The sequence below is a fragment of the Halichoerus grypus genome, chromosome 14 (assembly GCF_964656455.1).
Source record: "Halichoerus grypus chromosome 14, mHalGry1.hap1.1, whole genome shotgun sequence".
In the NCBI taxonomy this organism is placed as follows: Eukaryota; Metazoa; Chordata; class Mammalia; order Carnivora; family Phocidae; genus Halichoerus; species Halichoerus grypus.
The window spans coordinates 1197453-1222871 of NC_135725.1; the positions used below are offsets into that span (position 1 = coordinate 1197453).

Sequence of the window (25419 nt, forward strand, 5' to 3'; positions counted from 1 at the left end):
CCCAAGTGCAGGTGTTCCTCGCCCTTTCTTGTCCTACTGGGTTGCGTTTTGCCAAAGTCACTCCCACTGGATTGCTGTTTCCAGAAGGTGGGTGTTCTGTGAACTCCTTACGTGATGAGCCCACAGCACCCCTTGCCATGGAGGGCTCTTCACCCTCTCACAGCGACCTCCTTGCCCACAACTGCAGGTGGGTGCAGAACAGTGCAGACAGCCAGATCGAGGGGTGAAACCTGCAGACAGTGGGCAGGGAGGGGAACAGACTCTGTGCCGTGCTGTTAATCAGGGTGTGCTCACTGCGGGGGGAGGGCAGTGCTGGACACACTTAGAACCTAAAATCTCACAACGGTGGTAGAAAAGAGGAGGTGAGGCAGCCGGGCAGGTGTTGAGCTTTTTAGTTCTTCAGTTTCTATGGGAAGAGGTGCTGGTAAGGTGGCATCACATGTCTTAGGTTTGACTCAGAAGTAAAGAATATTTCATTTGTGTTCAGGACAGCAGGCAGCCATGTTATGTGATGGAAAATTCTAGAACTAGGGGCGGGGCCTTTGGGGCATGGGGTGGGCAGCCCTGGTGGGAACACCTCCTGGCCATAAGCACATGCTGAGTGAGCTCCCTTTTTAAATGTGCTTTTTGGGTTTTTATTGCTCTATGATTTTGAGTCCTAGTAAGTGGTAGAATTTTTATTTTGGATAGGCATTTAGTTTTAATTTTAAAAACGTTTTTAAGTTGGACCATTAGTTACAGGTCTTTGTATTCATTTTAATGGTTGTTCCTAAACTTCATGTTCAGTTTCCCGCATTTGGAGTTTTTATCCCGATCAGTGGTTCTGACCGCCAAGCATCTCCTGTCACGGAGCCCCTCGTCCACCTGTTGTTTGGGCGTGCCCCCTTGCAGGTCTGTGCCGGCCTTTCCTGTCCCTAGACCTCCTGGGGCACACACGCACACCTGGTGCCCCACCAGTGACCTCTGCATAGTAAGCACTACAAGGCGGCTCAACCAGAGACATTTCCCTTCTTGACACGAGCCATGTGTGGGACCAGAAAGATATGTGATAAAGCTGGGATTTGCCGGGCATTTACTCCAAAAGTGCCACTTGCTTAGAAAGCTTGTTTTTCTTTTTGTAGCAGCTTTATTGAGTTATAATTCACATGTCATAAAATCTATCTTTTCAGAATATACAGTTCAGTGATTTTTAGCTTTCACAGAGTTGTGCAACCATCACCACTGTCTAATTTTGGAATATTTTCATCACCCCAAAAGAAACCCAGTGCTTATTGGCAGTCATTCCCCACTTTTCCGCCTCCCTGCCCGTGGCAACCACTGATGTACATCTGTCTCTGGACACTTGATATAAGTAGACTTACGTGTCCTTTTTTGTCTGGTTTCTCTCACGAGCATAACTGCCTGGTTCATCCATGCGGGAGCAGCTGTTGGTGCTCACTCCTGTTTCTGGCAGGAGGACACTGTTCCCCTGGGGGCGGACTCAGCTGGTGGACGTTCACGTTGTGCCTACCATTTGGCCGCCGTGAGCATCTGTGCCCACGTCTGTATGGACTTCCCTTTCTGTCAGGCATGTGCCTGGGGCCAGAGTTGCCGGTCCTGCTCGCCTTCTCGTGGAGCCACCGGAAGGCTTCCTGTGGGGGCTGCCCTGCTCCCACTCCCAGCAGCAAGTGTGTGAGGGTTCTGATTTCCTCGCATCCATGCCAACACTTGCTATTGTCTGTTGTATTTTCAGCCGTCCCAGTGGGTGTGAGGGGGTTTGGATTTGCATTTCTCTGATGAGTGATGGTGTTGAGCATCTTCTCCTGTGCTCGCTGACCATTCATTTATCTTCTTTGGAGAAATGTCTGTTCAAGTCCTTTGTCCATTTTTAAATTGGGTAATTTGTCTTTTTATTATTGAGTTGTAAGGGCTTTTTTTAGTTTTTGTGTTTTTGTTTGTTTTGTATTCTGGATTCTGTCTCTTAGCAGACACATGATCTGCAAATACTCTCCCCCATTCTGTGGGCTGTGCTTTTCCTTTCCTGATGTGGCTCTTTGGTAACTCTGAAGAGTTAGGCCATCTAAACACCACCTCTCACCCTCCTAGTGGCTGTACTCAATCACTTTTTGTCACTTGGGAAAGCCTTGGGGTCCTTGCCAGTCTTCCCCTTTACCTTCCAGAGCCCTTGGGAGCTCTGTGCACTGGGGCTGCCAGACAGCTTGGCTGCACGTCCTTCACCTCCTGTCAGGTCTGCGGTCGGCCCTGCTGGACCACGGCCTCCTGGGCCCAGCGGCCTGCCCTGGGTCTCCTCTCAGAAGAGCTCCATCTCCCCTCGTAAGCTTCCCTACCCCTCACCCTCTGTCACCGGTGCCACCTTCTGCTGGTGCTAGTTCTCAGTGTGGACACTTGCTGCTGGGCCTCTGGGGGCTCTCTGCTCACCTCTTCTCATACCGCCCTTCCGGGGCACCCTCTCAAGCTGGTTATGCCAGCACCACCTGCCTTGGGCTCCTCATCAACCCCCTGCCCAGCAAACCCTCCTCCCTCGATGGTGCTGCACTATCTCTTCTTGAGAACTGCCCACCTGAGCAGATGGTGAATTTACAGTTGTGGTTAAAGAAGGACCTAAACAAATGGAAAAAAACACTGTGTTCATGGATTAAAAGACTTACTTAGATTTTATTACCTCCCTATCAGAATCCTAGCGAACTTTTTTTTTTTTGAAGTAAGTGAAAACTGATTTTAAAATTCATGTGGAACTGCAAAGGACCTAGACTAACAACAAAAATGTTGAGAAGGAAGAACAGAGTTGGAAGGCGCTCATGTCAGAAGCCCAAGGTAACAAAATGGGGAAGGGATAGTTTTTACAGTAATTGGATATCCATGTGCAAAAATGAAAAGAATATAAAAATCAAGTCTAGAAGAAACATAAGAAATCTTTACAACCTTAATTGAGGCAAAGATTTCTTATTGAAAAGCAAGCGGCCGAGGGAAAGGGTCAGAGTGTGTCTCTGGTAACAGACCCATGTCCAGAATTTGTAAAGGACAGCACAGTAAGATGATACAACCCAGCAAAAAAGGATGGGGGACAGTTTGAGCAGGCATTTTCCGGAATGTTCAGTAGGTGCGCAGAGGCGCTCTGCATCATGAGGGAATGCCAGTCACAGCCAGGGGAGGTGGCGGGACAGCACAGGCCGCCGCTGTCCAGGTGGCTGCCAGGGGAGCACGGCGAGTGGCCACCTGGAGAGCAGCCCGGCAGCTTCGCACAACACTGAACACACACCTCCTTGTGACCCGCACTCCCACTTGGCGACACTCGCCCCAAGTGAAGCTGTGTGTTCACACACACCTAGGTCTGAGCGTCCCTGGGGCTTTACCTGGGGCCTCCGAATCACCCCTGGGCCGGCCGGTGAGTGATGGGTGGAAGAGTCGCACGGGGAGGCCCTGGGAGTGGCGAAGAAATAAACTTCTCTTCAGTGAGAACTCAGACACAAAGGAAAGCTCTGAGACCGCCTCTGCATAAACCCAGAAAGGAGAGAACTCGAGAGAGGGCGCTGCGTGCAGCTGCTGCCTGGGGCTGGCTGGGAAGGGGCGCAGGGGGCCGGGGGCGTCTCGGGCGCTGTTCCCCATGGCGGTGCCGGCTCCGCTGAGGTGTGCCTTCCTCAGAACTCAGTGGATTGTGTGCCTGAGGTGGACGGGTTTTACTGCATGTAAAATGCCTCCGTAAAGCAGATTTAAACATTAGGGTCCCCATCACGAACCGGGCTGCCCGTGTCCGCAGGTAAAATCTCTCCTCCTGAACGTGTCGTGAACATTCATTGCTGTCTTCCAGGCTCTCCTGGTCACACACTGCTCCCACTTACCCTTCGTCCCAGCGCTGGGGCTGCTGCCCCCGTGGCCCCCTCCCCACTGCCCGTTCTCCCCAGCTAGGCCCGTTGCCACTGCCGTTTTCTGGTCTGAGACTGGTCTGTGATGTGTTCTCGAGCCGAGCTGTTTTCATTGGATGCTTCTGGGGCCCTGCACACCCGGTCCCGTCTCCCCTGTGCTCTCATGGCCCTCAATTTGTAAATGTGCTCCAGTCTTTCCCACGTTCTCCCAGCCCCACAGCTCCTCTACAAATCTCCGGAGGGTGGCCTCTAGTAATGTGCTCCGCAGCTTAACCCTGCAGTGAATTTAGGCCACCACAGTGGGCCTTTGTCCAAGGCCGCTGAGGACTCGGTTGACGTCTGTGAAGTGTTGAATGGTTTTCATCTCCCTGGGGTGTGAAACACTCAACGCTCAGCCACCCTGTTCTCCTTACCTCTGGGAACCCCTGCTTTTCTTCCTGGACCCCAGCCTTGTTCTGTGTCCCTCATGTGCCGTGTCCTCTTCCTGACTCCTGTGTGAGCGGGCTTCCTCTGCTTGTGTGTGTGTGTTCCTTAGTCCATGTGCATCTTGCTGCGGCCTCAAGCTTTCTGCCACATCTCATCTGCTCTGAGGGTTTCAGCTGCCATCGCTGTGTTGACCACTCTCCAGTGTAGTTCAGCCACGAGACCCCTTCCCTGACTGTGGGGTGTAGCCCATCATCTGCCAAGGCATCTCCACTGGGATGCTCCCCCTGCACACCAAATAAGGTATTCCTCCTTGCCTAAGTGGGTTTATCCCCTGGATTCTGTTTCTCAGAGAGTGATAACCAGCTGGCCCTGTTGACCCTCTCGGGTACAGCTTGGGGGTGTCTCTGATTCTTCCCCTCTCCTACATCTGGTCTGACCCTTCCTGCCCCCGTCCTTTCCTTCCTGCCTGCCTGCAGTGACGGTGCTCAGGTGTGTGCCAGAGCCCCCGGCCCCCGTGCCCATCCTCCCTGCGTCTGACAAGGCCTGACCTCCTGTCTCTCCTGTGGACAGTCTTTCTGTGGCTCGATCAACAGCATGGATTCAGGTTTCATGGACCTGTTAAAAAAAAGGTTGGGAGGGCTACTGTAGTGTTGCCAACTCTTAGCTGTGTAGGAATACCAAAAGGAAAAGGAGCTCGCCATCTGCCATTGTTTCATAGAAAGGACATCTCAACCCTAGAAGAGGTGTCACTTAGAAGGTAGGAGACCGGAGTGTGCTCTGCCTCGGGGTGGCCGCGCTGCTCACCTGGGTGCTCCTACGAGCAAGCACCTTAGTGGGCCCCTCTGTCCCCTCGGGACGTCCAGAGTGCACCGCACGGTGGTGGTGTGGGGGTAAAACACAGCGGTGCTCCTCTACGCGGCCCTCCGAGGGTCCCTCCTACGTCAGCAGTTTGTCTCCAACAAGAATGTGAGCCCCTGGCGTCCCATGTTCATGCACGAGTGAAGGAGTGTTGTTGGCAAAGTGGCTTTCTGGTTTCCTTCCCTGACACTGCCAGGATTGAGACGTACGCCGTCACAGCTGCGGCTTTCCTAATGGTGACGGAGCAGAGCTGTTGTGTGGAACTTGTGTTCGCTCACCCGTGTTGCAGCGAGCGGCCGGGAGGCCGTGTGCGAGCAGCAGCACCAAGCCCCAGAATCCTGGTTTTGTGGTGTGTTTGTTCAGTTAGCAGGGAGTCCTGTAGGGATCCCTGTGGGTCTCAGAGCTCAGGCCAGATGCACTGACGACTGGCCTGACGGGGACTGAGTGGCCATGACAGCCGTGCCGCCCCAGCTGTTGGCGTGAGAGCAGTACGCGTTCTGGCTTGCTCGTAGCCTCGCGCTGAGCAGTGAGACGAGAGGATACGGGAGGGAACAGCCGTGCACTTGCAGAAACGTACGTGATGGACGGATCGCATTTATGCAAAGTTTGGACACAAGCTGGGAGAGATCGTGAAGGGTTTTTTGTTCTTTTTTGTTCTTGTTTTTTTCACTTAGTCAAAATTTATTTCAGACTAACCAAAATAGTAGCACAGTAGTCTCCTATGTAAAACGTCATGTAAAACTTTTTGAAAAAGTTGATATTATTATTTAATTCATAACAGCATATTATAAGATTTTCAAAAGCAAAATAAAATACCATTGAACTTTGACATACTTATGATGACATAATTAGCAGAATTAAAATATAACTACAGTGTTTTTCAAACAAAACGGACATGAATCTGTTATACTTTGCATCTTATTTTTAACTTTGCTTCATTTTAAAGCATTTGGATTTCTAACATTTATATTTCCTGTCTTTCTAAAGAAACAAACTGTATTGTTTACCATAAACTAACATCCATGAAGTCAGACATGGTCTGGCTACATGCACCCGTCTTCCCTTCCAGTGTCAGCTTTATAAATGTTGCCCTGAAGTCAGCTGTGCAGCTCCTTTATGCAGGTGGGGGCGTGGTGGACAGCAAGTCATGCCCTGCAGCGGCCTCCAAGGGCCGCATCCCTACACAGTTGCTGCTGAAGGGGCCCCATTTGTGTCTTCCCGTTTCCTGAACATCTGAGGATTTCAGATTCCTGTCAACATGAAGAATAAGACTTAAGTGGCCCCAAATCATCTGTTCTGTATGAAGAAAATGCACGGGAGAAAGTTTAAGAGCAAGTGAAACTTCACCATGGGCTCTCTGCCCCAGGCTTCGAGCACCGCCAGGCCAACGTCAAACTGCACGTGCGCGCACGTCTAAACGCAGTTTAATGGGCTCTTGACTGGTTCCCTTGGTGTGTGCGGGGCTAAATTTTCGTTTTAAGAAACTGGTGTATATAAATGTGTTCAGCTAAATTGTGTGTCAGAATGCTGATGCTCTTTTCCTAAAGACGCAACACATAAAATCTTACAAAAATAAAGGGAGGGGGAGCCCCCTAGGTGGCTGCCTGGCTCAGTCGGTGAAGCATCTGCCTTTGGCTCAGGTCATGATCGCAGGGTCCTGGGGTCAAGCCCCGCGTCGGGCTCCCGCTCAGTAGGGAGTCTGCTTCTCCCTTCCCAGCTCGCTCTGCTTGTGCTCTCTGTCAAATAATAAATCTTTTAAAAGAAAAAAAAAAGCTTTAGAAGAGCCTTTGATACAATCTACATACTGTCTGGGAGAAAATCTTGGATTTTAGTGGAATCCTTTGCTGCTGTGGCATAATGGATTTAATTTAACAGTTGAAGTGTCATGTGGTAACTGCATTGTGCCATTTAAATTAATTTGCAGAAAAGTCTTTGATTTTTGAAATGTAACCAAGATGAGGCGACAGAATCACCTAAGTAGTGGAATGCTAGAACCTGGTGGCTACAAGTTGGTTCTATGGCAGGACCCTCATTATTTCCCCTCTAGGGGTGGGAAGAGATTATCTCCTTGGGGAGACAGATGCTAACTCGTGTTGTGGCCTTTGAATTGCTAGCGTATGGATGGGAATGGGGGCCCTAAAGAGTGGGAGCCTGTTGCTGCCTGTGGCGGCTGGTGCTGGCTCTGCTGGGGGGTGCGTGGCGAGGGCTTCCGTGGACCCGGTCGCATCCCTGTGGGGTGGGTGCGTCCCGTGCTCATACCACTGAGTTCATGACAGCTCCAGCACTGGACCAGGGGTCGGAAGAAAATACAAGGTAGAGGTTGTCAAGAGAGGCACATGGAACAGGATTATCATGGCTGGCAAAACAGGGGGCGCCTGCTGGCTTGCAGCTCTGAGAGGTCCCAGAGGGAAAGCCAGGGGGTGCACGAAGGGCCAGCGTGGAGGCCACCTGGCTGAGTGCCTTCCGCACTCGCCACCTGTCCACGACCCGCAGGAGACGGCAGCACGTGGTCTTCAGTAGGAAATGGGACCTTGGGGAAAGATGAGGCTCAGTGCAGATGGCCCCGTCGGAGGTGCGCCTGCCGCCCCCACCACGCAGGGTGTGTCTGCCACACCAGTGTCCCGTCTGCAAGCAAGGGGGCTGCACACTCTGGGAGGTCTTTGCCAGTTCCAGATTTCGTCTTTTTGCTTGCAAAGTGAGTAACTAACAATTACTGCAATTGCTACAAAGTGCTGTAAAAAGGCAGATGATCATAAACGTTTGGTTTTTAATTAAACAGAATTTACTTTCTATCCTTGGAGACAAAAAATACCTGTTCTCAACTTTAGATATATTGCAATTTATTTAAATTTTGGTTTTTTCCCCCTAATGTTAAGCTTTGGGCTAAAATAAAAGTACAGCTGCTCAAAGAAAAGAAAAAAGAAGTGGGACTTTCATAAAAATACCTTGAAGCCTCTCTCCAAGGAGCGAACACTTCATTTGTGTGGTTTGAGTGTTGATTTTGTTTTTATGAGTGGACAGGGGTGGATTGCTGTAAGTCTCCTGCAGTTGCTGCTGTGGGGGGGGGGGCACATGCTCCCCCAGAGCATCTTCGGGAGGTTTTAGCGCTTTTTGAGGGACAGCAGATCAGTGTTTTGCACCAGCCGAAAGTTGGCTGAGAAACACCTTCGTGTGGTGTGCGTGTGCGGGTATGTGTGGACGGAGAGCCGTAAGCCGTGTTCGAGGTGGCCGGGATCTTCAGGGACTGTTTCTTTGTCCGTTTGATTGGCGCTCTCAGCACCATTTTCCAGCCCGTAGGAATGCGCGATTCCTTCCCAGTGTGACATGGCCAGGTTTTTAAAGAAAGTACAAATTGGGGCGCCTGGGTGGCTCAGTCATTAAGCGTCTGCCTTCGGCTCAGGTCAGGATCCCAGGGTCCTGGGATCGAGCCCCGCATCGGGCTCCCTGCTCTGCAGGAAGCCTGCTTTCCCTCTCCCACTCCCCCTGCTTGTGTTCCCTCTCTCGCTGTCTCTCTCTCTGTCAAATAAATAAATAAAAATCTTTAAAAAATAAATTAATTTAAAAAAAAGTACAAATTAAAAGTTGTCAGGAATGTCAGAAGTTTAATAAATTGGTTGGTTATCTGCAAATATATCCTTATTTGAATGTACCAGGAATCTTTCTCATAAAAGGAATTCTGTGGTAAATCATTTTGAAACGTGTATAATCTTTTGGCGAATGTTTTGAGGTTATAACAGTGCCATCTGAGTTGCAGAAATTACTTTGTGTGCTCTTTCTTCCTGAGTTAAAGCCTCTCTTGTGTGCCCCAAGCCGTGCGTGTGCTCATGCTGTCCCCTGGGCCTGGCCGCTGCCACTGGGTGCCGCCCTGAGGTGGGTTTGGGAGGCTTGATTCTGAATGAAGCTGCAGGGCCAGTGGTGGCTGGTGTGAGGGAGTCAGGGCCGTGGGGACTTCTGCACCACTCGGGGCGGAGGGGGGGGCACTCAGGAGTCCTCACTGGTAGCGTCGGCTGTTTTCCTTCAAGGCTCGTGCAGCACAGCAGTCGTGGGGGCGGGAGTGAAGCAAGGATGTCCACAGGAACGAAAGTGACAGGTGGTCCTTTTCACTCGAGGTGGGACAGACTGTGAGTGGCTCCCCATCATCTGCAGAGTCCCAGTGACAGGGTGCACACCCCAGGAGAGGTAGCCTGTGCCACCGTTAGCTCCCCACCCCTGGGGGACAGCCCTTTCCAAATTTGGCTGTTTTTATATCCTGTAGGTTGTTCTCACCATGTTGTTATCGCTCTGTTCTGTATCTGAAATCCTCGTACAAGAGCCAGCCCTGGCAGTATGGTATGAAAACCTCGAGGGCCCCGTAGGCTTTCAGGGTGCCAGGGGCACACCTGGTCAGCCAGGTCCACACTGCTGAGGCCGGGAGTCGAGGCCCTGGGCCCTCGGGCACGGCTGTCCCTGGCCCCGTCCATGTTCCTTGAGGACGGTGCAGGGTTTCTGTTCCGATGCCTCCCTCCTGGGCTGCCACCAGCTGGTCCTGCTCCTGCCCGGCCATGGGACCAGACACCCCAGAAGGGGGAGCACAGATGGGACTTGCATTCCTCCCAGACTGGCTGGCACACGCTGTTCGCCAGGCTTCGTCCCGTGGAACATGTGTGCACCCATGGGCTTTTGTCTTCATGGGGGGTTGGGTTTCTAGGACTGAGCTTGTGATGTGTGCGCATAGACGTGTGCATGGCTCTCTGCAGGCCTCGCGATGGGGTGTCCCTTCATGAGCACTAATGACCGGCACATGGGGGCTGAGAACCTTGACTAGGACATGAGGAACGGTGCTTCAGGGAAACCTGTTGCTTCTGTGAGGAGAGAGTGAATGTAGTCTGCGCATCTGAAAACTTTCTTGATGGTGACTTAAAAGTGTAAATGTCTGTTTTCTGGTGGGTTCTTCCACGTCTTGTGCTCAGGCTCAGGTTTTCTGAGTTTTTTCTTTTGTTTTTCTCTGTCTTTGTGCATGTGTGCGCATGTCTTAAAACAACTCAGATTTATCATCTTACCGTTCTAAAGGCCACACTCCTTCTGGAAGCTCTAAGGGTGTTTTCTGCCTCTTCCAGGTTCAGGGGCCGCCGCACTCCATGGTGTGTGGCCCTTCCTCACTCCTTGTCCCTGAAGCCAGGTCCCCTGTGGTGACCCTGGGCCCACCTGCACAGCCCAGGGTGGTGGGCGGGAGCGGACAGTTCTGGAGGCACAGGGCTTTTTGGGGTCTGTGCCCTGTTTTTTTATCTTTGTGATCTTTGTGGTTATATGGGAAATAAAGATTATTTCTTGCTATCATTTGACTTTTTTTAATTGCTAGAAACAGACTTAGTGCCTGATTCATCTTTGTTTCTAAGAAAAGGGCGAAACTATAGTTTTAGCTGAAATCATATTTTTTCATGGTTTTTTAGTTTTTATTAAAGAGCATAAAACCTTTTAAAATAAAATCTGTTTACTTACCTTTTGGTGGAATGAGCTATTCTGAGACAATGAAGTATTACGACACTTGTTCCGTGTATCTTTCACAAGACATGACCGTCAGCATCAGCAGTCAGGGACCCACCTTTCTTCCCACTCAGAGCCGACTTGGCTTTCTTGGTGCTCTGGTGCCTGGGCTGCGTTCACCCGGCACGGCCTCCTGTTGGCTGGCGTAGGAAGAACGGAAGTGTCTGCAGCCCGTGGCTTCTTGCGCTATGTTCGCTGCTCTGGGGCACGGGGTTTTGAGCCCAGGGTTGATGGTGAGCAGGTCGCAGATGTGTCAGAAGTAACGTAGGACTGCCAGGCGCTCCGTGACCTAGCTTGGTGGAAGTGGCCGAGTTGTACTTAATAGCCGAGGGGAGCTACGGCTTGAGCCTCAGCACCAGAGTCTTGGGACCGAGACTCACCGAGGGGTCATGATGGGGCCTGCAGCTTCTGGGCCCTGCCCTTGGGACTCATGTACTGACCTGTGCGCTTCTTTCTCAGGTCCGGGCCCACCAGCTAGTCCTGCCGCCGTGTGATGTGGTGATCAAGGCTGTGGCCGACTACGTCCGCAACATCCAGGACCCCTCGGACTTGGATGCCGTAGCTAAAGATGTGTTCCAGCATTCTCAGGTACAGCGCAGGCTTGGAGCACTCTGCACGGCGGGGGTGGGTGTGGCAGGGGCCCCTCACCTGGCTCCCGGCCTCCCCGCGGCTGCACCGGGAGGGCTCGAGGTAGACGCCTGGGAGGTCTGCTGCTCCTGCAGTCTCCATCATGATTGATAACGTTTCTCCTGAGAAGACAGACCTATCACGCGGGCTGAGTGGAATTGTGAACATGACTTGTCCATCCCTTCAGGTGATGGTCAGGGATTTCTTCTTCTTTTTTGGGGAAAGTAGGGAATGTGAGCGAGTCGGGGTTAATGGAGGACATGAGGTTGGTGTGATCTCCCATGTCTCTCTGGAAAGCTGAAACCACTGTCCTGCTTGCTGGAGACAGGACAGAAAACCTCCCCCGGCCGCACCAGGGACGTGGCCCGGAGAAGCCCGGGACTCCTAAGGGCTGCATTGCAGACCCAGGTCTCCTGACGGGGTGCCAGTCTGTGTTAACCCACGTCACTCTGAGAGGATTAGTGTCTGATTTGTTGCTTTTCCTGGAAGATTTTAATGTCACTTTAAACTCTTCTCTAACTTGAAAAGCTGTAGATGATACATGTGCTGAATTGTGAAAGTATGTTCATGCACAGGACCAGTGGCATGCGATTTACAAAGGTTTTCCTACGTTTATTCCAGTCTAGAACAGATGACAAAGTTATTCGATTTAAGAGAGCAATTGGATATTACTCAGCGACTAGTAAGCCTATGGCATTTCACCCAGCACATTACTTAGGTAAGTAAATCCAAGCCTCTGTGACGGACGCTGACCATGCAGTCACCAGAGAGATTAAAACGTGGGCCCAGTAGTCTTGTAGTTTTATTCATTAGAGTGAGGTTTCCGCCGCTGGCATGAGTGCATGGAGCTGCACCTCCTGGGCAGACTCCTCAGTGGCCCCTGAAAGGCTGAGGAGCAGGACAGACAGACCTGGGAGTTGGGGGCGGGCCAGGAGGTGGCCACGGGGTGCTCTGCGGGGAGGCCTCTGGACCTGCAGACGCCTTCGTAAATCCACTTCAGAAAAGCAGATGGGTGTCTTCTCTTTTGCTGCCTCTTTTTTTGTTTTTTGTTTGCAAAAGACCAAATTTAACTCAGAGATTTGAAATTGGGGAATAAAAGTAATTATAAGCTATTTACGTGAAGCCTGCCTGGTGGTGCTCTCAGGGAGGCTGTGAAGCCCCGAGTCACGTGCCAGACTTCTCCCTGCGTCCGATTGCCCCTGTCTGGGGCCGGAGCCACGAAGCTCTGAGAGACTGTGCCGCCCACTGGTGTTTCTGTTGTGTTTGCTTCCACGTTCCTGATGTGGTTTGAGAGCGCCTCTGTGGACTGGTTTCAGAAGATTAGTCCCAGGTTTGCAATGTCCCAGACAGATGTCCCTTATGGGGTACGTTCATCAGCTCACCAAGCGTAGAGCTGCAGTGAGCGTGTAGGGCCCCCAGGTCCAGAGGAGTGTGGCTGCTGGTGGTGGTCGCTGTGGGTGCCCAGTGCCCAAGGAGGGCGGGGCCGCAGGCTGCTCTGCTGGCCTGTCCGCTGGGACCCACAGTCAGGGCTTCTGTCGGTGGGGCTCATCCTCCTGCTGCTCTGGCCCCCTGCAGCCATGGTGCTGTTTAAACTACTTGGCATGCGCAGTCCCAGCATGCTTGGGACGAGCTCTCAGCTGTGCCCCTGCTTCCCCCACGGCTTGGTCCTGCGCCCGTGGCTCTGCGTTGTCCAGGCCCTGCTGGCTTCTGCCGGGGATGTGCCATGCCGGCTCCCGCCTCGGGGCCTCAACGCCCTGCAGTCAGGAGTGCGCCCTGACCTCCTGTGCCTGGGACACTCCAATTTCTGAGGTCCCGGCTTCACTGTCACTTGTCTGAGGCCATCAGCCAGCAGCCGTCATGTCTCAGCACCTTGCTTTAATCCTCTGCACACTGCCTCCCACTCCTCCCCCAGGAATGTCAGGTCTGCAGCCAGGGCCCCACCTGCCACCTTCACCCTCATGCCCCCGTGGGAAAGTATTTGACTGAGTGACTCAATCCAGGAAAAGCTGTTGAACTGGGACAGTGAGAGGATCGTGATTTGGGGTCACTGTGCTGGACAGAGGGAGATGTGGCAGGCAGGTCATGTGGGTTGCTTTATTCCTATGGCAGGGGCACCCAGTGGACACTGTTGAGACAGGTGACAGGCAAGGTCTGACGCCAGGGGTGGACATCCTGACCCCACGGTCTTCGGCCTCAGGCTTCCTGGTTCTGGAGATGGGTGTATGTGACGTGCTCTGTGGCCCCTTGTCACAGGGCAGACACTGTCTCTGTTTTCAGAGGGACAGTGGCTGGGAAAGGCAAGGAATGGTCTGCAGCCACAGAGCCTGGGGGGAGCTCCCAGAAGGGCATCTTTGCCCCTCATGTGTCTGAGGGGACACCTGGTCCTCGTGTGACAGGGTAGTTGAAGCAGTCACTCTAGTGCACTAGGGACTAGAACGCTTACTCAGGAGGGGCCGGCAGGGAGGTCAGGGTGGAAAAGGGCATGAGGCAGCGTTTGGTGCTGGTCTGAGCTGCTAACAGGGTTGACGATATGTTGAAGAGGCGAGATGGGCTTTAAATTCATGTTTAAATTTGAGCTGCCTTTTTTTTTTTTTTTTTTAAAGATTTTATTTATTTATTTGGGAGAGAGAGAGCACGAGCAGGGGGAGTGGGAGAGGGAGAATCAGACTCCTCGTTGAGCAGGGAGCCCGATGGCAGGGCTCGATCCCAGGACCCTGAGATCATGACCTGAGCCGAAGGCAGTCGCTTCACCGACTGAGCCACCCAGGGGCCCCTGAATTTGAGCTTCTTAAAAACTTATATGTTGTACAAAGTGCTCTCGTGTTCTTACGTTGTCAGACAATATGTGAAGGAAGTATTTTATGGATGAAGGTGATGCTCCTGGAATTTAGTTTCACTTCCTGTCCGTGGGGTTTGGGGAATGGTGGTGGGTTGGGGAAGAATTTGTGGTGGTGGGGGCGGTATTTTTAAGCAGGTCCATGTGGGTGATAACTACCGTGTGTTACGTTAAAGCCTTCTCTGCAGGGTCTCCTGGTGCTGCTGCCTGTGGCGGAGACTGAGCCGTGGGGCACAGAGTTTGGGGCAGCTGAAAGTGCAGGCCGGCAGCTCTGTGGCCTGGAATGTGGGTGACTGGGGACAGAGGTTGGGGCAAGGCTGGGAGGAAGGTGTATTTCAAGTTACAGATACACAATTTGGAGCCAGCAGAAGTGGGTTCATGTAAAATCGTTTTTGTTGTTTTCCTGACAAGTATAAAGAAACAAAATAATGTGGAGATGGTGCCCATCCCTCTTGCCTGTACGTGCTGTCAGGCTCCCGCCGTGGAGCTGAGTGGGAATGGAGGGCCTAGAAGGAGCAGCGTGGGATTGGGGAGAGGCTTTCTTGGTATTCCACGTGAGAACCCAAGACACATTTCCCATAAAAATGTTTTTGTGAGCAGTAGGTAGGTCCTAAGTGGTCTTTTCTGACCTTGGTCCATTATGTTATTCTCTGGGAAGATGCATTCAGAACTTTGACAGCCAGTGTTGGAACATAATTTTATCATTCATTAGAACTTGTCTGTATGAATCATTTTAGAAACTGAAATATGTATAGTTTTAAAGACATTTAAAACATTGTATTAGCCCCTTGGAGGCTATTGGGAGTAAAAATGGGGAGAGTTGACTCTAACCAGGGGTTCCTAACCTGGCTGGAGTTGAGGTTCTAGGCCAGAACTGTTGCGTCAGGATCTTCACTGGGCCTCCATGATCCAGGAACACCTTCCTGGCCTGGCTGTGGTCAGGGAGACCGGCACGGGGCAGGGCTGCTGTGTTGGAGCCCGTGGGCCTCTGTGGCCCCGAGGGAGCCTCTGCTCCCCACACTGATGCAGAGGGTGTGGAATTGACAGGAGGGCCTGCACGCCCTGTTGCGCCATGGTGCTGGGAGGCCTGGCCTGCACAGCGTGTGGTATTGTTCAGGGTGAAAAATGGGTTCCCGTCCGTACTGTCTTTGCATAGTGGACCCCCAGAAATGATCTGTTTTGAGATGGGTTTTTAAAGTCAGTTACAGGTGAGATTAGTATTCATTTTGTAAACATTTATTATGTCAGAAACACCGTGTTGGGACCAGGGACCTGGAGATGGTTATGATTTTGTGCTTTCTGTCCCAGCACATAATGCCTCCCATGGCCACAGAGTCCCATCTGAATGTAGGTGCACATAAGAGCGGTCAGAATGGAAGCTTGTCAGCAGTGTGGGGCTCCCGGCTGCCGGAGGCCCAGCTCAGGCCTGTGAACGGAGACGGGAGCCTTCGGCTCACCCTGGTGTTCTTGTAAAAAGGCTGCACAAGTGAAACCGAGGCCCAGTGAATCTGAGGATGCACACGCTGTGTCTTCCTGGCCTCTTCAGTGAAAAGTAGCTGAGCTCCCACTGCACACTTGTCAGAACGGCCAACATCCGGAACGCCGACACCACCAGATGCTGGCGGGATGCGGCACAGCGCGAGCGTGTGTTGCCGCTGCTGCGGAAGACCGTGTGACAGTGTCTCAGAAAACGCAACACACTCTTTCCATGTGGTCCAGCAGCCAGGCTCCTCCGTGTTTACCCCGAGGAATTGGAAACTTCTGTCCACACAGAACTTTGCACTTTATTCATAATTGCTGAAACGTGGAAGCATCCAAGACATCCTTCAATGGGTGGTGGACAAATAAATTGTGGTGCATCCAGGCAATGACGTATTATTCAGTGCTAAAAAAAAAATGGGTTATTAACTCACGAAGATCTTGAATACATTCACTGAGAGAAGCCACTCTTCAGGCTCCCTGCTGTATGATTCCAGCTGCATGACATTCTGGAAAAGGCACAGCCACGGAGCCTGTGGAAAGTCAGCGGAGGTATGAACGTAGGCAGAGCACGGAGGATTTTGTGTGACACTATAGTGGTGGATATGTGTCCTTAAAAATTCATCCAAACCCATAGCGTGAGCACCGAGCTGTGGGCTCTGGTTCATAATTGTCACGTATCAGAAGTAGACCATCTGTTGAACACGTATCATACGAATGCAAGGGTTGTGTTTTCTGCTTAGGTTTTCTATAGACCTAAAACTGCTCAGAAATATTAATTAAAAAGACCAAAAACTCCTTGATGTGTCTGGCCCATGCCAGCACTTGCCGGTTCTGGACAGTGTGGTAGAGCAGACGTGCCATCCTGGGCCTTGCACACGAGTGAGACGCGGACTCGTACGGCTCGGGAGCAGGCAGTTCTGGGAAGCCCGGGAGACTAAGCTGGTACCGGTTACGTCAGGGCTTGGTTCTGCTTGACTGAGTTAACGTTGAGCTCAGGCTTGAAGGTAGAGCAGGAGTTTAGCGAGGTGGCGATGGGGAGGAAGTCTGTTCCAAGCGGAGGAGACCCAAGGTGGCGGCGCTGCGCATGGAAGCAGCGGAAGGGAGTGGCTGGAGCCCAGGACGCAGGGAGCAGGCAAGGGCTGGTGTGGCTGTGGGCAGTGGCCACCGGCCAAACACAGCCTGAGGCTTCAGACTCTCTAGGGGCTGTGAAAGCTCACTGAAGGATTTATAGTGTTAAAAGTTGTTACTTTGTACCTGTCGCACACCAGGTGCGTTTGGCACATGACCAATAGCCTGTGTGCAGTTAATGAAACCAGCCTCAGTGGGACATGACCAGTAGCCCATCTCCCCATCAGGTTCCCCTGCCCACCGGCTCCCTGAATTCTGTGTCATTCGTCCCCTTTTCTTTATCGTGTCTGTACCCCGAGTGCTAAGTGGAGACATGGAAGTAGGAGGGCTTCCCTGGGGCTTCTGTGGACAGAGTGGCTCGGGTCAGGGAGAGGAGGGGGAGCCGGGAGTGAGGTCGGGCTCGCAGGAGACAGCAGCGGTGTGGCAGGAACATCAGTTGTCAAGAGGTGAGGGGGGGACTTCTGTGGCTCCCAGGTGTGTGTGGCTGCTTGGTCCTCAGCGAGGTGTAGGGAGTCCGAGGAGAAACCGTTTTTAGCGCTGCAGCTGCTGCCACCCCACCAGGCACGGAGCAGGGAGGGCCAGGGGCCGTGGCAGCCTGTTTCCGTGGCTTTCGTAAAGGATAGGGCTTGAAACGGGAGGGGGTTGACTGGGCTTGCACCGTCCGAAGTGGGGGTCTGGCGGTGCGTGGCGCACATGTGGGGACTTCGGCAGGGCAGTCAGAGCGTGGAGGGTTTCAGAACGTGCCGGGCCCCAGAGCATGTAGGCCAGGGAGGAGCCTGCAGGACCAGGCCTGTGCCCGGGGTTGTGTGGGGATGGGAGCTGCCCCCAGGAAGCCAGGACCAGACTGACCGCGACCACAGGAAGGGGCCCCTGGGAGCCTGCATCCTCACTGGTCCCCTTCTGTCAGACCGGGTCACGGGAGAGCATACCTGACTGCTGTCTCACCTGGAAGGAGTAGGCCCGGGTCGTTGGCCTTCTGGAGCCAGCTCTCGGGGCCCGGGCTCAGGAAGGCGCAGGAGTAAACGCGAGGAGAGACGACTGGTCCGTGGGCCCTGGTTCTGGGCTGCGGCTCTGCCGGCAGGCGTCCCTTCCTGGTGACTGAAGGGGACCAGCTGTGGCCACACGGCCTGCGTAGCTCGCGTCACCAGCCTGTCCCAGCAGCTGTCGCTGGGCTTTCTGGGTTAACAGTCTCTTTGGAAGTACAGCTCTGCCTCCCCACAGTGTGGCTCCCAGCCTGTCAGGGCACGGTCGGCAGATGTCACTCTGGAAACGGAGACACAGTCTGGGAAGAAGGACGCAGCTCCTGCAAGGCTGCTTCAGCTGATGAGGCAGCTCCATCTCCAGGAAAGCAGGGTTGTCCAGGCGGGAGCACACGGATGCAGCGGTCACGCGGCCTGCCCGGAGCAGAGGGTGATGGCAGGTTCGTGTGTGCCCGGGGAGCGAGCCCAAGTGAGGACCCAGCACTGCCCGCACTGCTCCGTCCTGCTCGGTCGGTGCCACCTCCGCGGGAGCACGGCGGGACGGCCGCACGCTGCAGACAGCCTGCCCGCTCCCGCCCGGCCACTGTGGCTGAGGCCCGTCGCGGTCTTCGCCCTCTCCAGGTCTGCCCCATCGTCCCGGCTGCCGCCTGTGCTCGTCGTCTGGGGTATTTCCAGTGTTTGGCTGTTAACAATGATGGCTTTTTATATCATTAAACAATGAGAGTCCATGTTATACTGCTCCGCATGTTACTAGTGAGTCTTTGAAATTTGGCATTTAAAGTTTATGTGGTGTTCAGCCTTACAGTTCTGCTTACTAAAGCCACCATTTCCATGGTTTCTGCTTAAGCTTTTTTATTGTGGAAAAACTTTAAATGTAACTGTCAGTACAGGGCAGTGTCACGAGCAGCGGCGAGCCCACAGCACAGGGTCAGCAAATGGTAATGTTTGTTTCACGTCTTTCTTTAAAGAAATTCATTAGGCTTTTCTGAAGGTCCCATCTGTCCCCTCAAACAGGTTTCTTTGTTTTCTTACCTTGTATGTGTGGGATCATCGGGGGCTGTATTGTGCGTGTCATTCTGCCCTTGCTGGTTTTGGAGATGTGTCTGTGTGTCCGTCTGTTCCCATTTTTATCTCAAGCTGGAGCACATGGTACTGATGTCAGGCCCCAGGGTCTAAGTCAGCTCTGCCAGAGAGAAGCCACGGCGCTCTCACGTGGAGCAGAAGGTCAGCCTCATCTCACTCCCTTTCGATTCCTGAACATCATCCTCAGGCTCGACATCTGTTCCCATGACCTTTCATTAAGATTTTTGTGAGTTTATTTTAGTCCGTGTACTATGAACTGATACAGCCTGTCTGGTCTCATGGCTTTTTGAAAGGTCGTTTTTTAAAAAACACCTGAACAATCAGTCATTTTGGGGTAACTTGGCAGCCATTCGACAAGGTGTCTTTGCAGGATGACCAGCTCATCGTCAGGTCTGTTGGCGGCTTTTCAGGGCGTGGTGACAAAAGGGCACGGCCACTTCAGTTGGCAGGGACTCTCCCTGCAGGTTGTGCATTTCTGAAATCCACAGCGGACAGAGACTGATTTGTTGTGTTGGGCTCACGAAGCCACGTGGGCAGCCACGTGAGGCATTGGTGCTCCTTCCCGCTCCCCATCTCTGCCAGCCCATGTGCACGGCATCCTTCGCTGTGGGACTGCGCCGTTCTGGCTCGGCGTGAGTGAGCCGGGAGCTCGACAGATTTGGATACAACTTGGGTGCATCCGTCGCTCGTCAGCTTCTGCTCTTGAGGACTTGGGTGCTATGTGGGCTTGAGGGATGCTGCACCACGAGGTCCACGTGCGCTGTCCAGGCTCCGTGGTGCTAGAGGTGCTGGGGGAGCAGCCCGCTGGCGCCCAGCCATGGGCTGCTCTATGCCCACAGTCCCACGATCAGGAAGGCTGCCCTTGTCATGGTGAACTGCTCCAGTTCCCGGAGTTCTTACTCCTGCTGGCCTGAGTGTGCTTCCCCAGGGTCCGTGGTTCTGTCAGGTGCTTACTTGCTTGATTCTCAGCCCTGCACTCAGCCTGCTCGTGCTTCTCTGCAGATGGCGGCCTCTGGCTCCTCTTGGGGGGCCTGGCTGTGTGGGTGTGCCAGCTCTGAGCCCCCGGGAGCTGGTGCTCCTGGAAAGCGACCGGGTTCAGCCCCTCAAAGCTGGCTGACTTCCTCTCCTCCTGCTTCTGCCTTCACCATCTTTGGCCTGTGGCCTGCCTTCGGAAGCTACTCATCTGGAAGACGATGGAAGCAAGTTACACAAGATTCTCCATGTGGCTTTGTGTCTTCACTTCTGTACAATATCAGTGCTGAGTAAATACATCTATTTCGATACGGTTAATGTCGTTGGAAAATTTGACCTTTTTTATAGGTGTTGAAAATGAGTATTGGTGGTAGGGAACATATTGACTTGTTCTCTGAATCTGAATTTTCAAAGCTATGTTTTTTGTACAACACTTGAAAATCATGCATCCATTGGCATTAGAGAATTTTAAGAGTTCATGACTTTGGTACTCATTTGTTTGGTTGGCCTAACGTCTCTGCCGCTAAATGCCTGGTGGTAGATGAGTCTGTGCTAGGCGGGCCGGGGCGTGGGTAGGCCGACTGGTTCTCAGCAAAGCTTCTTGGTCAACACCATTCTTGGTTAAGATGTGTCTTCTCTTACTTCAGGGGATGGCTGAGCAGGTCCCCGGGGGCGCAGTAGGTAACTGAGGCAGTGGGTGCTGGGCGGCGTCTCGCCCACAGCACTGCTAACTTAGCGTAGCTGTCAGGCTGCCATGCGTGTGCTTTTCTCATCATTCACAAAGAAGTCTGAAAATTTTTTTAATTGTGAAAATATATTTCATACAGTAATTACACACTTTCCACTTGTCTGTCTCCGTCTGCATGGTCTGCTGACAACAGCCCTTCTCTCAGTAGAGTGTCTGTGAATGGAGGAGAGTGACAGGTTGGCGGTGTTCACCTCCACACGCAAGCCAGGGTCAGTCCCAGGAAAGACGGCCTTGTCACATGGCACCCAGTGCTCTGCTTGTTGACTCGAGGGCAGTGACGACCAGAACCCGAGCACAGGGAGGTGCGCCGCATCCAGAGGCAGGCCCGGCTTGCTGGGCCGTCCTCCAGCCTTCACAGAAGTGCAGACAGATGATTCACTTATTGGACTAGGTTCTCATAGATTAGTAACTAGCTTTGTAGCTTCTCATAGGTTTTTTTATTTGACGTCGGTGATTACAATGTGATTTTAGAAAATGTTCTTTCTTTGAAAATCTTTGCTTTTAAGTTATAGTTTATTTTTGTTTTTAAAGAAGCTTGTGCTTTTCAGGAACTTTGTAGCACATAATGGCCCAAAATAGAGACAAAAGGATCCCCTTCCCTGGAATGCTGCTAATTGGCATGGCCGACATTCCGTGTGGTCACTCAGAAGTTCGGTGGGGCAGGTCAGCCACAAGAGGTTGTAAACTGCGCTTCTCACGGTGACTTAAATTGTAGTGTTAGAGCTTGAATGGAGTTCCTAGTGTTCTGGATACGATTCAGAATCTCCTGAGAAGGAACTGAACCAGTTACAGCATCTTATGTCTCAGACTCAGAGGTTCCGATCTCCTGGGTCTGAACTATTTGATCAGGAATGTTTCCCTCTGTGTTTGCATGTGTACACATGTGTGTATGTATGTGGGGTGTGTTCATGTGTATGTGTGGTGAACATGTGTGTGTGTGTATTTGGGGTGAATGCACATACGCGTGCAGTACATGTCACACGTAGGGGCATGTGGGTGAGTGCACGTATGTAATGAACATGTGCGTGTGGGGTGAGTACGTAAGTGTGGTGAATGTGTGCATGTGTCATGAATGCATACCTGTGGTGAACATGCATGTGCGGCTGTGTGTACATGCATGTGGGTGAGTGCACGTATGTAATGAACATGTGTGTGTGGGGTGAGTACGTAAGTGTGGTGAATGTGTGCATGTGTCATGAATGCATACCTGTGGTGAACATGCATGTGTGGCTGTGTGTACGTGCATGTGGGTGAGTGCGTGCACATGCATGTGGTGAATGAGCATGCGTGTCTCTGGGGTGAATATGGTGAGTGTAGTGAACACGTGTGTACACACATGTATGTGTGGTCAGTGCGTGCGTGTGTTTTGTGTGCGGTGAGCATGTGAGTGCGTGTGCGCGTGCGCCAGCGTCATCGTTCCCAGTTACTCGCCCCACAGCTGTGGAAGCCGTGTCCCCAGCTCCTCTCAGTGCAGGCCATGTGCCGGGCACCTGGAGACGGGCTCTTGCAGCGGGCTGGGGCTTCCAGGCGCGTGGGTCCTTGTTGGGTGGGGAGAAGCGAGCCGCTGCCCCTCCCTCCCGGCTCCACCAGGACTGGGTGGCTCTGGAAGCTCAGCTTACATACCAGTGGGAATTTTCTTTCAGAGAATGAGAGGGAGGGTTTGGGTTTTGGGGTGCTTTATTACTATTTTTATTTAAATGTGTTTATCTTGGCAAGTATTGGGCTCCTTGTTTGGCCTTGAGTTGCCCAGATTCTGAAGTTGGAGGAACACCTTTCCTGGTAAAGGATGTTGGCGTTCAGGGGTCTCTAGGCTTGGTTTTGTTCAGTTTCTAAAAGAAGCCTAAGGAGGAGATCGTGTAGCTCTGCGGCCCCCCGTGTCTGCTGTCTGTTCCCACCATCTGGGTCGTGGGAACATTTGGGGCTCAGGTGCCCCAGGCCCGGCCTTGCGGCCTCACCTCACAGGTGCCCCATACCTGACTGTTCAGTGGGGGAGCAAAGCCGCAAAGGGTCTCCTTCCTATTTTTATTACGTTAGTAACTAGTTTGTGGTATTTGGAGGTGTTCTGATCCTGAGGCCACAGTCCTCATCACCACGTGTTAGTCACCACGTGTTGTGCCAGCTGATGGCTCTGCGTCCCGTCTTAGCACTTGGCCTGGTCTTGGTGTGTGTCCACAGCTGCTTCTGTCCCGGCTGCGCTCGCTCCCCTCAGCACGGGGCAGCTGAGCGAGTGCGGCGTCCGTCAGAGCAGGTTTAGAGAGTCACGTTCTGAGAGCACAGAATGCCAGGTTACTGGCCTGTAACACACATTGGTACGTGCAGCCCCATCGTGGTTCTGCTTCGCAGTGGAAAACTGGGAGGTACCGGTAGCAACTTCCACATGTCGCTGTTTCTGTTGAATAGCCAAGAGCTGAATTTTAGTCTCAACAGGAAGATTCCGTTGCCTCACTTACATGAGGGGAAGTATCTGTCCCTGCTTTGTCCCTTCAGCACCTGCAGTCTTAGGGCTTTGAGAGGCCGGCAGGGGCAGAGAGAGGGTGGCCCAAACGCCTGTAAGTTAAAATCCTAGGCCCAGTCTACAAGTTGATCACCATAAAATGCAGTATTTTTTCATGTGAAACATGAATTTCTGAAGGTGGGGATTGGTGGTGTCTTGTCACCTGAGGGGGCAGGGCAGGTGGGGGCATGTGCTGGCCACTGGGTGTCTGGGGCATGTCCTCTGCTAACCCTGTACCGCTGTCTTTCCTTGTCGATGAAACAGCCAGACCAAATCCGTTTGGAATGCCTGGGATCGTGCCGCCGTACGTCCCCCCCCAGATGCTCAACATTCCGCAGACCCCTCTGCAAGCAAAGCCTGTGGTAAGACCCTCCTCCCCCTCCCGCAGCTGGTCTGCCTGCCTTGGGGGTTGTTGCATACACATCAGGTTTTAACAAAAGCTAAAATAATTTTTTAGGCTGTTGAGCTGATATGTGAAGCAAGTGCCAGTGTTTCTTGAGTTAAGACGTAGCCAGGACCAGGCAGTGCGACCGGAGCCGGGTGCTGCGGGCGTCGAGTGCGCACGTGACCTCTGCCCTCTGTTTCAGGCCCCACAGGTGCCCAGCCCAGGTGCTGCGGGCCAGGGTCCACACCCGTACAGCCTCACTGAGCCGGCCCTCGCTGTGGAAACGAGTGGAAAGAGTCTGACTGAGCACAGCACCTACAGCAACATTCCTCACGAAGGAAAGCATACCCCGCTGTACGAACGGTCATCCCCGATCCACCCGGCTCCGGGCGGCAGCCCCAACCATGTGGACTCAGCGTACTTTCCAGGGTCTTCTACGCCGTCGTCTTCCGACAACGATGAAGGTGGTGGAGCAGCTGCAAAGTGAGTGGGTGCGGTGTAGCCGGTGCTTCCCGGACTTGTATCGGCTGCGTGAGGCCCGTCACATAGCTCGGTCTCCTGGGAAGCCGCCTTCCATCCTCTGGCGGCCGAGAGTTGTGTGCAGAGAGAGCTGTCATTTGTGGTAGGAAGGGGACATCTCTGTGCACAGACTCGGGCTTCTTGGAGATGAGGAGCAGAGGTGAGACACCTCCTCATGGCTTCCCGGGCTGAAAATCCGCACCGTTCCAGCTGCGTGCGGCCTTGGGCCACTCCTCTGCTGGGGTGGAGTTTTGGGAAAATTGGTTTGTGTGACCCTTAGATGTGGTGAAGTTATCTGGTCAAGTGCTGCTGACCCTTACTCTCCCCTGGGCTGTGAGACCCCATCCCACCCCCAGAAAGCATTTTAAGTTAGACCCTGGTGGCTTTCAGTCTTGGCTCCTGGATCAAGGGGAACTCTGAATGTCCTCTCCTGAATTGGATCTAGCAACTCACATCTCAACTCAGCAGCTTGTAGACCGTTCCTGAAATCATGCCGTTTACCTGACCGGAACCACAGAAAGCTGCAATCCGGGTTGGAACTGGAGAGGAGTATTTTAAATGTGTGTCCCTGAGTAAATGAATTTTCAAATATGTAGTTTGTTAGAATCTGATCAAGAAAGTCTTAAATGCACTGTCTTCCTCCTCCTGTCAAATACCGTTGTTTTAAGAAACCTGATTCACAAACGGGAAGAAATGGGGAAAAGCAAGGGCCTACCATACTGCTGTGTCTCCTCTTCCTCATTGCTCCCTGGCTCGTGGCTGGATGGCCAGGGCCCCGTGGTACTCCATCGATAGAGATGGTTTCTCGTCTTCTGCGAACGCTCGGTGAGCGTAGAGCCTGAGGCCGGACGTCCCCTCTCCTCCTCTGTGGAGTGGGCGCGAGTGTCCGCTGACCTTGGGCGCAGCTACCGAGGGCTTTGCTGCCGTGCACGGCTGTGTGCTCCACGGAATGGTGGGGCATAACTCCGTGTGTAAGTGATTATCGTGGTGGTGCAGTTCTGCAATCCCAAGGCGAATCACAGGTTGTACCTTTGCACTTCTGAGTTAACCTTCTGGAAAGGGAGTATAGTGAAGATGTACTGGGTGTGACCCTCTGGGCCGGGGTCCAGGCTCGTGTGCAAACGAGAACAGCTGGTCACATCCCAGAAGCTCTTCCCCTCTGGAATTCGAAGGCACTGAGTATTATCTGTTGAAAATCACCTCGCGCCAGCACACCCAAGATGTCTGTGTGGCACATGTTTGGTCTAGCGAGGGACGCTTTTCCTAGTCAGCTGGGAGCAAGGCCCAAAGCAGGAGGGGGTGTGCCGTGTGCCCGGGCCCTGAGCTGCCTGCAGTGGTCCCCCACCTAGCTTGGCCAGCCACCCTGTGGGGGTGGTAATTGCTGGAGGGCTCCTCGCTTCTCTTGTGTACCCTCAGCTCTGCCCTGTCCCCAAAGGCTCAGGCCTCGTCGCCTCTCTGGCTCTGCCCCGCCTTGGTGCTTTCACGGTGCTCTCTG

The 25419-nt window shown here is 52.9% G+C and overlaps 1 protein-coding gene across 3 annotated transcripts in view; it reads left to right on the forward strand.

Moving 5' to 3' along the window:
- The window catches only part of FAM120A (family with sequence similarity 120 member A), a 93832-nt gene that overhangs the window by 20948 nt on the left and 47465 nt on the right, over positions 1-25419 (forward strand). For all 3 annotated transcript variants that reach the window (XM_036113721.2, XM_036113722.2, XM_036113719.2), the window contains exons 4-7: positions 11130-11258; positions 11919-12015; positions 23285-23382; positions 23608-23888. In XM_036113721.2, the coding sequence (XP_035969614.1) occupies positions 11130-11258; positions 11919-12015; positions 23285-23382; positions 23608-23888 (605 nt within the window). The remainder of the gene's footprint in view (positions 1-11129; positions 11259-11918; positions 12016-23284; positions 23383-23607; positions 23889-25419) is intronic.